Raw genomic sequence first — 14,837 nt, 5'->3', positions numbered from 1 at the left:
ACAAATCCAAGGTCTGGGTTATATTATTTTTTCCATCTTCTGCTGTTAAATAATGATAGCTGTTTAGGATCGTATATAAGACTCACTCTGTTCGACTAACTCTCCATCCTGATTTGTTTCACTATAACCCCATTGTGTGCTATTGAGGTCGCCTATAATAATAGCAGGATTCCTTTGTGCCAAATACTGCGACATTTCAAAAACAAAGGTTATACTAAACTGTTACATTTATTTAATACTTGTCCAGTGCATGATCTTGATCTGAATTCTGTCTGTTCTTTTATCGGCACCTTATTCCAAGGATTTCTATGTTGTTTAGGTTTGTGGTCAGACATCCTGTAATCTGGAGCTCCTACTGAGTGAAAATAGCACTTCCATATTTTTCATGTGGTATTTCTTTTATGGGCTTCATAGCAGCAATTTTGGATCTGGCTTGTTGAGGTCCTTTGTGTGTCTCCAGTAGACACAAAATGTCATATTTTTGTTCTTTACACATTTTTGCAATAAGATCTTCTTTTACAGAGGAAAGGCCCTTTATATTGTGTGGGATGATTGTCAGGGTCATTGAATTTTACTCATTGTGTCTCTGATGAAGAGGATGCTAGTAGCACTATAAAACTATAGAAGACTGTACTGTAGAATGCTGGCACAGAATTCGTGGCTTGTAAACAAGTCGACAGGGGTCGCGACATGAACGCTTCTGCTATGACCACTAAATATGGTAAAATGGCTGTAATTCTTGTAGTGATGAATTGTACTTTATTATACCATAAAAATTCAAAAATATAATTAAGAGGCAAACAATTTCTCCACTTAGTCAACTGTCATACGAAGTACTGAACCCAGAAGCAAAGTCTCCGGTCAATGTTTTAATTTATTTAAATCCTTCAGTAACATCAAACATCTCGACCTTGTAATAGTTCTGGTTACTATGAGATTAACGTTTCAGTGTAAGCATTGTTTAAGGCTTATTATTCGACCGAATGAAATTTTAATTCTTATCTCTTTAAGTTATTTACCTTGTCAACTAATCCTGACTGAAGGTCAGATGGTATATGATTGTTTGCCAGGTCACACATAATATTATCAGCTGTTATTATGCGTGATATAGTATCACAGATAATGATATCAGCTGATATAATATCTGATAATTGCTTTTTTTATGCAGATAAAGCTATCAGAAAATGAATGGTATAGTACGCCCACACTTGTTAGAGCTTCTCTTGGCTTTGTGCCAAGAATAGTCGATTAGTGCTGAAGGGGAGAAAGAAATGAAGGATGTACGAATTGGTCACCAACACGTGAAATCACATGCTTTATAGGTAAAATTTTCCAACTGTTATACAAGCAAAATAGTTGCCACTTTAAAAACTACAATGATCATAAAAGATAAGTTAATTTTCTGACGTGTAATAATAAACAACTCATCCCACAATACGGATTGATTACCCTATTATCGAAATGGATTCTCCTTCTTTGACATGTGCAGAAGTGTCGAAGGGTCTCGTATCTGTGGGCATACTATATAAGAAGGCATGCGATTTGTTGCCAATCAGCAGAGCACTTGATAACTGATAACTGCAATTTTAATTTGAGCTCCCCCCTTTTTTTTTTAATATAGTTAAAATTTAAAGGTTGAAAACTGAAAACGCATAATTTTATGTAAAACTGTGTACTTCTAAAAATATATATATCAACAACACAGCAAAACATGCAAAAATGAACACAGACTACAATTACACATACATAAGTTGCCGATTACTGGAAATGAGTTAGTATAACTAGAGATGTGAAAGCTAGAAAAATTGCATGATGATAAGAATAATTTCATTTTTAATGGAAAAAGAAATGTAATAAAAAAATTAAACAATTTAAAAGTTTAACTTTCTTGATTTTATGAAAGCAAATTCATCCAAAATTTCACTTGTTTCTAGTTTCTCGCAGATATCACCTTCTGTTGTGATCTTTGACAGTCCAACCAGCCTTTCCTGTGAAATGCTAGATCTTAGATATGTTTTAATTAGTTTCAGTCTTGAAAATTATCATTCGCCACTTGCTACGGAAACTGTAAGTGTCAAAAATATTCAAACAGAAATTGTTAACTTATTAAAGATGCTTTCTAATTCATTCGTGTATATACGAGTATATTGCAATATTTTCAATGGGTCTAAAGCTGTCACTATCCTGTAAGATGTCTATTAGAATTTGTATTTCATTATATGATTCGGTGGCACAAATATCCTTTTCTTCACCATCACTCAGCGCAACTTGTAAATCATCACAGTGTTTTCTTAAACTGCCCTCATCCATATTAGAAATTTCTTCCAAACTGGATATAAACTGAAATATGTTAAAGTGACTTGTCAAGAGATCAAACCTTTCAGCCAAAGAATTAATAATAGTGTTCACAACTAGAAGGGAAAAAAATGTAACTTTAAATTTATATTGCAGATCAACTGGTAATTCGTCTGAATGTTCCTAACAGAACAATCTTTTCTTACGTCTAAGTGCTTCTTTTGAACTCAGGAGAAATTTCTAAATCTAATGCTAACTTTTGCCGATTCAAGTATAAATTTCATCTGATCTAAATTCTTTTGTAAAGTCGATTACATTATTTAATGCATTTATAGATTCACTTAAATTTGTGTTCGGATTCTGAAGCATTGATCTTGCAAAAAATTTCATACCAGATTATTCATTCATTTTTATGTTCACTGGACATCCACAGATGCTGTATGGTTACTCCAATGCTTGGCGATGTGCCACACGAGGCTTCGCCATGTAGTCCTGTCGTACGCTTTTCTGGAGGCTTCTTCAACTCTCTGAAGCTCAGTCACTCCACACACACACCATCCATCTATCTCATCGACAGTCTACCCTTCCTCTTTTTCCAGGTACTTTATCTTCTATTACTGTTCTGAAAAGTTCTCCTTCCATCCTTTCAATGTGTCCAAAATATTTTAACTTTCGTATATGCTATCCTCAGCAGCCTTCTGTAATACCACATCTCAAAAGCAGCTATTCTTTTCTTATCTGACTTCATTCGGTTCCAAGTCTCACATCCATAAGTTGCTGTTAGAAAAACAACTGCATCCAAAATTCTCAACTTCGTTCCCATGGAGATAGATCCAACCTTCCAGATTTTAGTCACGTCTCTGACTGTTGTTTTAGCCATTCCTAATCTTCTTCTGACATCTTCTGAACAGCAAATCTTTGCATTAATTAATACCAGATTATAAGTGAACACAAAAATTCATAATCTTGATTCAAATCTAATGTTTTTGCTTTGTATTTTGTACATTATTGTCAATTTGAGTATTATAAATTTCTACAAAAGAATCTAAAATATCTCCAATATTATATCTAAGCGAATGAAGAGCGTCAATCCTCATTTCCCATCTAGTATCTGATGAAGTTTTAAATGCAATTTTGGTGTACTTTTTCAGTACATCCCATCATTTAGTCAAAGCACTGAAGAAATTATAAATTTCTTGTATAGTGCTATTAAAAAAAAAAACCTCACAATATTAAGTTGAGCAGCATCAGCAATCACCAAATTTAATGTATGTGCTGCAGACGAGACAAAGTGTGCTCGAGGATATTTTATGTGTGTCTCTGAACGCCGCTATGTTGTCTTCACATGTTTGCCCTGTTATCGTATCCTTGTCTCCACAAATTTTTAATATCTAAATTTAAATCTTTTAATTTATCTAAGAGATACGTGGATAAACTTTCAGACTTTTTGAGAAATTTAGTTAGCTGCCCTTTTTTTTTCTCTTTTTCAAGTTCTTTTGCCACTTTTTTTATTTGCAGCTCCTGATAATTTTTTCCGTCTCCGTTATGCCCGAATTTATTTTGAAGTAAAAAATCTATTGAACAAAAAATTGGTAAGGCAATAAATAAATAAATGAAAATAAATACTTAAAGAAATACATACACTTTTGTAAATCCTTAAGTTAAATTTTGAAATCTACTTACCTCAGTGTGAATTAACTACACGTTCACTGTGTTTAGCAATAAACAGTTCGATTATTTACAAACAATGCATGAGGTCTGTTCCAAATGCTACTTCGTAATAGAGGTTAAGTCCGATATAAGTGTGCACCTAGGAAATACGCACTGCATATAAAATAAACTGGGTATATAAGACGTCCCCTGTAAAAGAATGCCCTGGGCGATGGTCTGGCTCATTTAGTGCTTCCGCCAGCTCTATAGTACACTTAGCAAAAAACAGCTTGTAGTTTTTGCTAAAGATAATTATAAGTCACAGTATTTATTACAATATATTTAGTGCGTATCCATATTTAATAAACGCTAATATTAAAACATGTTTTTATTTTATTTTTCTACTCACTTCAGCTTGTAGAAGGCGCCCCGATGCAATGCATTGCCTGCTTACTGTGTTGAGCCGGCCCTGATTACTTTGTTCAGAGAGATTCAGCAAGATATGAAGTTATGATTTTTTACAATATTCATTGATTTCTAGAGAGCATGCACACTTCAGTCGGAATGGCTGAAACATAGTAAGCAGTTTGAGCAATCAACTCTCATGTTAGGAAACTCGTAGGGACCCCCAAATAGTTTCACATTTGATTTGGTTAGGACAGACTGTTTTGGTAGTTTCTTAATAGTGAGTTTGTTATAAGTTTGCTATAGTGAGTCGACTATATGTTTCTACATTCCTTCAAGTACATTCCTCCATACATGAATTGAATGTGCCCAAGACTGTTGGTTTGGTTATTATGCAATACAACAGATTGCATAATTTTGCAAGCAGTCAGCAAAAGATTTTTTTTTCTTTAAACACAACAAAACGGTTTTTATTTGAAGCAAAACTGATATGTTGATCCCAAATCCTTTGCTCAACTCCTGGAATTTTGAATGAATAAATTTGTTTAAACCTAATATATATACATTCTTACTCAGGCAATGATAAAATTTTTCTTTTATATATTTTATTTTTCAAAAAATACATATATAAATTTCAGCAACAAAAATATAAAAGATATTCAATATTTTGCATATATTTTTTTTTTGGTAAAAAAAAGCATTTTATAAAATATAATTAGCTCTTTGGTATGGTCATTACAAGATGGCATATTATGAAATGTACCTAACCTCAATTTCATCAGTATTTACAGAAAATATTTCAATGTAAAAAACTGAATATCATACTGGAAGATCTGTTTTTCAACAATACTGTAGTCTAATAATTTTTTTTAAAAAAATGTGTCACAAAGTTAACTCAGTAAACATTATTATTATAAAATATTTAAAATCAACATGTACTTTGTTATAACAGCAAAATACTATCCTTGAACCTTATACAGTTCTGGAATTTCATAACATAAAATGTACCCACTATATTAATTGTTAATGTAAATTAATCTAAATTATTTTATGAAAAAAACCTTTCGCATGCTTATATTTACAGTTAAGAGGTTGCGTAGGTCATCTGAAAGCTCTCTCGTTGTTTTACACGAGCATAATAAGCTTCTAAATGTGGAAACTCTCCAGTTCCAAAAATATGCTCCCAAAATCCTGTAAACTCTAGTCTTTGAAGAGCAACTGTCAGAACAATATCTGCAACATTGTACATTTCTGAGCAGAGCCACCAATTGGATTTATCTAGTGAATGGGGAGAGAGAGATAAAGAGAGAGTAAAAAATGTGCTGTTGTCATTATACATAATTGTTAAAATAGAAATAATAGAATAGTATGAACCTGTTATGTACATTATTATTTTGTGTGGTGTGTCAGAAGATAACAAATCCACTGTATTACCAAATACATAAAAACATTTTATTTCTGATAACTTTCAGATGTATCAAATAGTATTCAAAATGTTTTTATAATTAATTAAAAAATGAATTGTTTTTGGGATGAATGCTGGGTTGCATGAATAATTAAATGCTGTTCATTCTGCACTCCATGGGCTATTATTAATGTAATGGTAAAAATGGATGTATGATCCAATTTTATTGGTGTGTTCTATTCAAATATTCAATAATCATTACATTTTTTAAAAATATCTTTGAGTACTTGATGACTACCAAAATGAAGATGGCAAATTAAATATGGGAATATATAATACAAAGCTGGTATGGTGGAGCGCCAGTTAAATAAATTTTATTTCTATAATCTAGAAGTATGCAGCAGTGTTCACACAAATTTTAACTTATAGGTCTGAGAGATGGGAGAAATCACATAGTCTAAAGTAGAGACCACAGATATGAGTTCTAAAAAAAATTAAGAGAGTGAACAGATGCCATTAATGGTAGAATTATATAAAAACAAAGATATTTAGAAACTTGAATTGTTAGTGTTCATGAATGTGAGCAAAATTAATTATGTAGTACTAGTATAGAAGATACTATGAGTGTTTAAAACAGCAACAAGTCCACATATCAACCACCTAAATGTCCATATGAATGTAATATATTAATTTATGTTCTGTATCCATGTTATATAAACAGCATCCAAATTTTATAAATTAAAGATACCAAGAAATTATATTCTTGATTTAATCCTTTATCCAAGTGTAAGCAAACAAAGTTTGTGCGTGAAGTAACTTCATGACTGGACAACTCGTATATAGAGGCTAATGACTTCACATCACTTACCATAGTATCCCATAATGCTAAGCACATATCCTTATGGACATGTATAATGCTATGCATTATACAAAGGGTCACTACATAGACAATGCATAGCATTATACATGTCCATAAGGATATGTGCTTAGCATTATGAGATGCTACAGTAAGTGATGTGAAGTCATTAGCCTCTATATAAGAGTTGCCCAGTCATAAAGTTACTTCGTATGCAAACTTTGTTTGCTTACACTTGGATAAAGGATTTAACCAAGAATATAATTTCTTGGCATCTTTAATTTATAGTATAACCAAGTGGAAAAACTTTCACTATCTAAATTTTATTTCAATTTCAGTGACATTGTAACTAATGACCGTGTAAAATTACTCAGGTATAAACAAATCAAAGCCAGTGTATGGATTAATACTAGTTTGTTACCCTTTCACCTTTTCTTTTACTGTATGAATTAAGGTTTATAATATTTATATTTTGGTCAGATACTGGTAAATAATAACATGTTATGTCAGGGGTGGGGAATTTTTTTTTCCTGCCAAGGGCCATTTGGATATTTATAACATCATTCACGAGCCATACAAAATTATAAACTTAAAAATTAGCCTGCTATATTTGGTGAAACATTTAATTAACTACTCACCTCTAATGTGATGGCTGGTATTGATGATGTTGCTACTCGCAACTGCTTTTCCAGGTTTGTGTCAGTCAGTCTGGAGTGCAGTCGACTCTTTGCGATGGTAAGTTTTGAAAAGAACTGCTCGCAGCAGTAAGTTTTTCCGAACACAGATGCATATTTCAATGCATGTCTCCTCAAAGTGGGAAATTCGTCACTGCTTATGTAATGTTTATAGAACTCAAGCAATGGGAGGGTGATGTACTTAGCTTTCGGCTCATCATCGCTTTGCAGCTGAATGATTTCGTGTTGTCGGTTATCAGGCACATCAGTTGGTTCCACATTGAACAGTGTAGCAAAAAGATGTTCAATTCCATTTGTTTACTTTTCACGTCCTTGAATCTTTCATTAAATGCCTCAGTTAGTTTCGCACATTCATCAGCATATTCAAGTGTTGTAGAAGGCTTTTGTCCTTCCAGAGTGGGGAAATGCACCATGTTATTTGTTTCGAGTTGCACTTTCCACAGCCTTAATTTAGCTTCAAATGATTTCACATTTGAAAGCATGGAGATGAGAAGCTGGTTGGGGACCCCGCAGCTTGATGTTCAGCTCTGAGAGGTACTTGGCAATGTCCACCATGAACGCTAGATCACACAGCCACTTGCTATCATTGAGTTCCCTGACAGGTTTTCCCTTCAATTCTGCTTGACTTTATCCCACAGTTCGTAAAACCTCACGAGCATGTTCCCGTGACTCAGCCACCACACTTCACAGTGATAAACAAGATCACCGTACTCAGACTCAAAGATCATTCAGTAACTCCTTAAACTGGGTGGCTGTTAAACCCTCTGCTTTTGACAAAATTTATGCATGACACTACTGTTGCCATCACATTGTTGAGCCACAACGACTGTGCACAGAGACTTTCTTGGTGTATGATGCAGCGACATATAATTAAATCACTTGGATCAAGACTGAGACAATTCAGTTCTTTCTTGACAAATGCAATTAACCCTTTTTGCGAGCCAACCATGACTGGAGCTCCATCTGTAGTAAGGCCACTTAACTTTTCAAATGTTAGCTCAAGTTTTTTCATTGATAAAACAAGTCCTCACCTCTTGTAGTGCCATGCATGACTTCCAGTGACAGCATTTCCTCTCACGTGTCAAACTCTGCAGTTATCCCACGAATGAAAATGGCCAGTTGAGTACTATTTGTTATGTCCGTTGTCTCATCACAAGGTAGAGAGAAAAATTGGAAATCTCATGCAGAATCCTTCAATGTTTTTTCAATATCTTGTGTTAGGTCAGTAATCCAATCTGAGATGGTTCTCCGAGACAAACACTCTGAAACAATTTTACTTTGTCTGGTGCTAACAACTCTGCAGCAGCCACCATGCACTCTTTCACAAACTCCCTCTACGTGAGGTCTCAGCTTCTTTGCAATTAGCTCGCTCACTACATAACGCGTCTCAATAACATTGTCTCTTCATAACGAGGCCTAGTGAAAGCAGCTTGTTGTGATTCCAAACTCCGCTGAAGAGCATTGATTTTGTAGGCGTAGGTTTCTATGGTTTAGCAGTTCAAAAGAAAGATTCCGGTATTGCGACCACATGTTTATTAAGATTAATAAAAATAAACAAATCCGACAAGTTTCGTATGTCGTTTGACTTGCATCTTCAGGGGTTAAAGGTAACTAAAAGTTTAAACACGAGAAATGAGAAATTACTCAAAATAGTCCATTCTATGATGTTATGGCCATCTAACTGTTCATTAAGTTAAAAAACCCGAATGCAGAATATGTGCATGCTAAGTTTGAACAATGCTGGATGTTGTCACGCTCTGTTGTTCACATTCACACTGTCTGAGGTCTGACTTAGGTATATTTTTTATCAATGCTGACCAAACTTGGTGTAGAATTAAGCCCTGGTTTTTGCTGCATTGCGTTGGAATTCTAAGCATATTTGCAGCTTCTTTAAATTTCCTTGTGAAACAGTTTTTTTCAATATAAGATGCATTCGTTTTATGCCAAAGTGCATTATGGCCGGTGGAAGTTGTGTGGGAAGCTAAGCCTGATTTGTGTTCTCTCCTTTTTTGCACGTCTTTTTGGTGTTCGTTCATATGAATTTCCCTTGATCTTCCTGTCTGGCTTACGTAGCAGATCCTATGCATTGGATCTCATCTGAATACAAAGTACAGCATTACTATTACAAAGCAAATTACCACCCAGGAACTTACCATACACAGAATTCACAGCCCTCAAAGAACTAAAATCAGAATACATTTTGGAAAATTATGGAGACAACTACCGTGTTTGAGTTAGTCGTTAGAGTTAGTAATCGTCTCCATAATTTTCCAAAATGTATTCTGATCACCGTGTAAGCCTAAAAGAAAAATTAAAATCAGACAAATACATTTTTATAATTAAGTTAGATAAAGGGAATGCGACGGTAGTCATGAACTCAGAGGATTATAACAAAAAAAATGAAAATTCTTCTTGAAGATGTTAATACCTATACACCCTTAGATAGAGATCCCACCTGGCGAGCTGATAATTAAACCAATGATCTAATTAAAAATATACCCAATTGGACTGAAGAACTAAAAAAAAACTCTACAATCAAAACATCCATTAGTACCTAGAATATATGGAGTACCAAAAATACACAAGATAGATATTCCTTTAAGACCGATAGTGGATGGAAGAGACTCTCTCCGACCTCGAATCTGGCAAAACACCTCACCAACATGATTTAAAACACATAGGAAAAACAACATCATTCATTAAGAACAGTGCACATTTTATTGACAAGATAAAGGATATATACATAGAACCTTACATCTTGGCAAGTTTGGATGTAGTCAACCTCTTTACAAATGTTTCCAGAAATGAAACAGTGAATCTCCTTGAAGACCCTTTTCCACCGAACATTGTAGAACTATGTAAACATTTGCATAAAAAATACATTTTTCAAATTTTGGGATCAAAAAGGACTGGCAATGGTCTCCCCCCTCCTCTCCCCAGCTTTAGCTAACCTATATATAGAAAATTTTGAAAATAATGCATTAAACAGCTATCATAAAAAACCGAAAATTTGGCTTCGTTATGTAGACGATATTTTCATCATATGGCCAGGAACAACAGAGGAACTCATTGCTTTTAAAGATTCTACACAACAACATAAAATTCACTTTGGAACAGGAAGAACATAAAAAACTTCCTTTTCTTGATATCCTAATAGAAATCAATGAAAAAGATAATAGATTATCTTTCTCCATTTATAGAAAAACTCACCAACACAGGAAGATTTCTTAATGCAGCCTCTCCCCCCCCCCCCCCCCCCAAGCCAAAAAATAAGTTTAATAAAAACCTTGAGGAATGGAGCTTACAATATTTTCAGCACAGAAAAAAAAAAGAAATGAAGAATTACATTATTTAACACAGATCTTCCAAAAAATGGTTTTGAACCTAAGATAATCAAGAAAATCCTCAAAACAGCTCCTACAAGCATATCACAAAAGCAAGATTTCAAGAACCGAATCATGCTACCATACATCAAGAATGTTACAAACAAATTGGCCAAATTAGTAAGCAAAGAACATTAAAGTTGCTTTTCTTCTGGTAGAAAAAAATATCAAGATTTCTACACATCACCCTTTAAAAAAACCAGGTGTATTATAAAATTCATTATTCCTGTAGCATCTGCTACGTAGGCCAGCCGGGAAGATCAGGGGAAATTCGTATGAACGAACACCAAAAAGACGTGCAAAAAAAGAGAGAACACAAATCAGGCCTAGCCACACAACTTCCACCAGCCATAATGTACTCTGGCATAAAACGAACATGTCTTATATTGAAAAAAAAACTGTTTCACAAGGAAATTTATGTTCGTTTCTTCATGTTCACACTGTCCAAGGTCTGACTTAAGTGTAAAGTCAGACCTTGAACAGTGTGAACGGGAACAACAGAACACGACAACATCCAGCATTGTTCAAACTTAGCATGCACAGATTCTGCATTCGGAATTTTTTAATTTAATGAACAGTTAGGATGAACGGCCATAACATCATAGAATGGACTATTTTGAGTAATTTCTAATTTCTTGTGTTTAAACTTTTAATTACCTTTAACCCCTGAAGATGTCAGTCAAACGACATATGAAACTTGTTGGGTTTGTTTATTCTTATTTATCTTAATAAACATGTGGTCGTAATACGAGAAGCTTTCTTTTGAAGCACTGATTTTATCCAGACGCATATGGCCTCCCAATTCATTGAGTTTAGCATGTTTTGAGCTGTATTTTGCGCTCCAGATTGGCTTTTTTCATTACTGCTAATGCATCGCCACAAACTAGGCACACAGGTTTGCCTTTGACTTCAACAAAAAAAAATCATTTATCCATTTCTCTTGGAAAGATCGACACTCTGCATCAACTTTTCTTTGTAGTTGTCATTTCTAAGATGTCACGCCACTTAAGTTTTAATAACTATACAGTGTGTGTGTGTCACCAGCAATGCGATTATTTTGCTTTGATCGCTGTCCTGCATTTTGGATTTGGAACATATCCAATGTTCATACCATCGACTCTCGAGGTCTTCTTGTTGACTGCCATGGCAGCCGGAGAAGCATACGTGTTTGTCTCATAATGTACTCGTATGTGTCTTGTCTATCCCGTAGTGGACATTCCTTGCTTGTCCCTCAAAATTTGCATCATTATTATGATTCACTTAATCTTAATATAAATTTATTGAGCTATGAAAAAAAGCTCCTAGATTTATTGAATTTCGAGTTCCGTCTACGGTTGCCTTGGCAGGGCCAGACCAAATGATTTCGCAGGCCTTATACGGCCTGTGGGCCAGACGTTCCTCACCCCTGCATTATGTATACAATGCTTAGAAATAAATCACGACACACAAACAGCACCATGGACAAAGTGCATCATGCCATGTAATGAGTTGCGTGTCTGTAGCCGGTATAAATTGAAGGAATATAATGCTCCCAAGTCAGTGCAACTATGTCCTTAGTGAAATGGCTGTGAGAAGAGAACTGATGGAGTTTGAAAGAGGCACTGTAATAGGATGCCATGTGGCAGGCCTATCTATCAACAGATAGGCCTACCACATGGCATCCTATCAGCGAACTGTTGACTTAAAGCAGTAACTTCACTATACTAGTGAAGTTATGCTTTAAACTATGTGACAGAAACTAATGTGGGAACAGAGCTGGATGAATTTGAAGTTCTTAGGATATTGCAGAATCTCAACGTAAATACAGCTGTGGGATTAGATGCGATATCAGCTAGGGTTTTGCAAGAATGTGCAAGGGAACTGGCAATCCCTTTCACTAAACTGTTAAATTCAAGTCCCAGCTCTGGTAGAGTTCCAAGGGAGTGGAAAGAGGGCAAAATTGTTACTTTGCATAAGAGAGGTTCTAAGACTAGAGTAGCAAATTATAGACCAATCAGTATCTCAGGCATGGTAAAAAAAGAGAATTCAAGAATGGGTAGATAAAAATATGATACTTTATGAGGGTCAATATGGCTTTGTGAAGGGTTAGTCATGCCTTAGTAATTTACTAACTTTTTATAATAGAGTAACAGCTGAGTTGGATAAAGGAAATGGCTACGCAATGATTTTGCAGGATTTTGCAAAGGCATTTTACAGAATACCACATGGAACACGTTACACAAATTAGAACAAATGGGGATGGATATGAAACTGGTTAAGTGGATAAGAGAGTGGCTGCTGAACAGATATCAAAAAGTGGTATATGGAGGGGCAGAATCAAGGCGAAAGCAGGTGACTAGTGGTGTGCCACAAGGTTCAGTTCTGGAACCAATGCTATTTAATTTGTACATAAATGATATGGGAAATAACCTGAAAGGAAATATTCAGTTGCTTGCTGATAATGCGAAATTAGGTAGAGTAATAGTTAATCAAGGTGATGTGGAGAGCTTCCAGGGAAATTTAAATAGGCTGTCAGTATCGGCAATAGTTAATGGGTATCAGTTTAATGTCGAGAAATGTAGAGTTATGCATTTTGGGATATATTGATTATAAGCTGTGTATCATACTGATCTCATTGTAAAATAGATGAAGCTAGAGATTTAGGGGTGGTGGTAGACAGAGAGTTAAAGTTTAGAGGACGTATTGCTAAGGTAGCCCATAAGATTACTTGGCTAGTGAAGAAAATCAAAGCAAGAGTCCTGCTATCTATTTGGCTGCAGATTACTAACAGATAAGTAAAACAAAACAATATTAGTGGTAACCAATATATAAAATAAGAGCTGAAATTATTGTCCAGAATCCTGAAATATCTGTAACACTAGTGGTTATGTGGGCAATCTATTTGGGATTTTTAGGCTAACATTGCTGTTTAAATTAGTATGGTTGCTGTAAATTTCACAGGCTTCCTTAACATGTTCGCTGCCAACTACAAGTATACTCATAGTAGGTAAACCAGCTACACAAGCCAGCTATGAGTTATACTGGTACGACGCTTACCGTCAGTAACGAAATTACTGTAGTGACCTTGAAGAAGTGAAAATGCTTGGCTTGTGGGGTTAGCATCAAAACTGTGTATTCTCATAGATCGTATATGCTTGTACAAAAATTGTACAAGCCAACTACGAGTATACTCGTATGATGCTTACCGCCAGCAACGAGATTACCGTACTGACCTTGAAGAAGTGAAATTGCTCGGCATAGGGGAACAGACCATGCCGAAGTAGCGTGGCAGCAAACGTGTTAAATTTGCATTCATACCATGTTTCAGTCATTTCTGTGCACAGCGTTAAGAATGTGATCGCAGAAGACAGATTTACCAAATTTGTTAAAATTTGATGTGTCACTTGTATTCTTATTTCTGGATTGGAATAGTGTTTCTCGTTTCACCAATATAAGGTAAATTACAGGTACAATAAATTTGGTACAGCCCAGTTGGAATAAGGAAGGAAGGAAGGAGATCTTTGGAGGAGTTGAATACGCTCTTCAGTTTTGTAAGCAGTTTAAAGGTAGCATTAAGGTTGTAACTGCGTAACTTTTTTTTTTTCAGATATACATTTAATCTATATTATTTTCATTTTTAAGTGCTGTTTTTTTAAGAATTTTAATAATGATATTTTTGCTATATCTATTGTTTATTTAAAAACATACCAGCCAATACATGAATACATACTCTTATTACCCTTCACAAAAACTTGGAGTCATTAACACCCTCAAAAACAGAGCAACAACAACTTGCTCTAATATTCATGCTTGAGAGCTTGCTCATTAGAGCAAGCCGTTATTGCTTTGTTTATGAGGGGTGATAATGATCCCAAGTTTTTGTGAAGGATGGTAATTAGAGTTTGTATGAATTATTGGCCAGTATGTATGGGCTCACAGTAGACAGTGAAGGATAGACTGCCTGAGGGAAGACATGGGACTTCAGAACTATGCAATAATTTCTGCTCTTATTTCATATATTGCACAAACTAATACTGTTTTAGTGTTACTTTAGCATATTAAGTGTACAGTAATGTAGCTTGTCTTTTTTTTTTTTGTGTGTGTGTGTGTTTATTCCAGATGATAATCTTGATTCGAAGATTGCAATGTTTGGTAATTATTTTGGTTTA

At 34.8% G+C, this 14,837-nt stretch overlaps 1 protein-coding gene across 1 annotated transcript in view; it reads right to left on the bottom strand.

The window, feature by feature from the left end:
* Window positions 1-4,971: 4,971 nt before the first annotated feature.
* LOC150096877 (ganglioside-induced differentiation-associated protein 1-like) overlaps window positions 4,972-14,837 on the bottom strand; it is a 51,734-nt gene continuing 41,868 nt past the window's right edge. The window contains exon 5 of the mRNA XM_090408473.1: window positions 4,972-5,628. Within this exon, the coding sequence (XP_090264599.1) occupies window positions 5,435-5,628 (194 nt within the window). The 3' untranslated portion in view covers window positions 4,972-5,434. The remainder of the gene's footprint in view (window positions 5,629-14,837) is intronic.

The sequence above is a fragment of the Typopeltis vanoorti genome, chromosome 18 (genome assembly GCF_054136105.1).
Source record: "Typopeltis vanoorti isolate ZY-2024b chromosome 18, IOZ_Tvanoo_1.0, whole genome shotgun sequence".
In the NCBI taxonomy this organism is placed as follows: domain Eukaryota; kingdom Metazoa; phylum Arthropoda; class Arachnida; order Uropygi; family Thelyphonidae; genus Typopeltis; species Typopeltis vanoorti.
The sequence above is the reverse complement of the archived record's forward strand: the minus strand, read 5'-3'. Positions and strand labels throughout refer to the sequence as shown.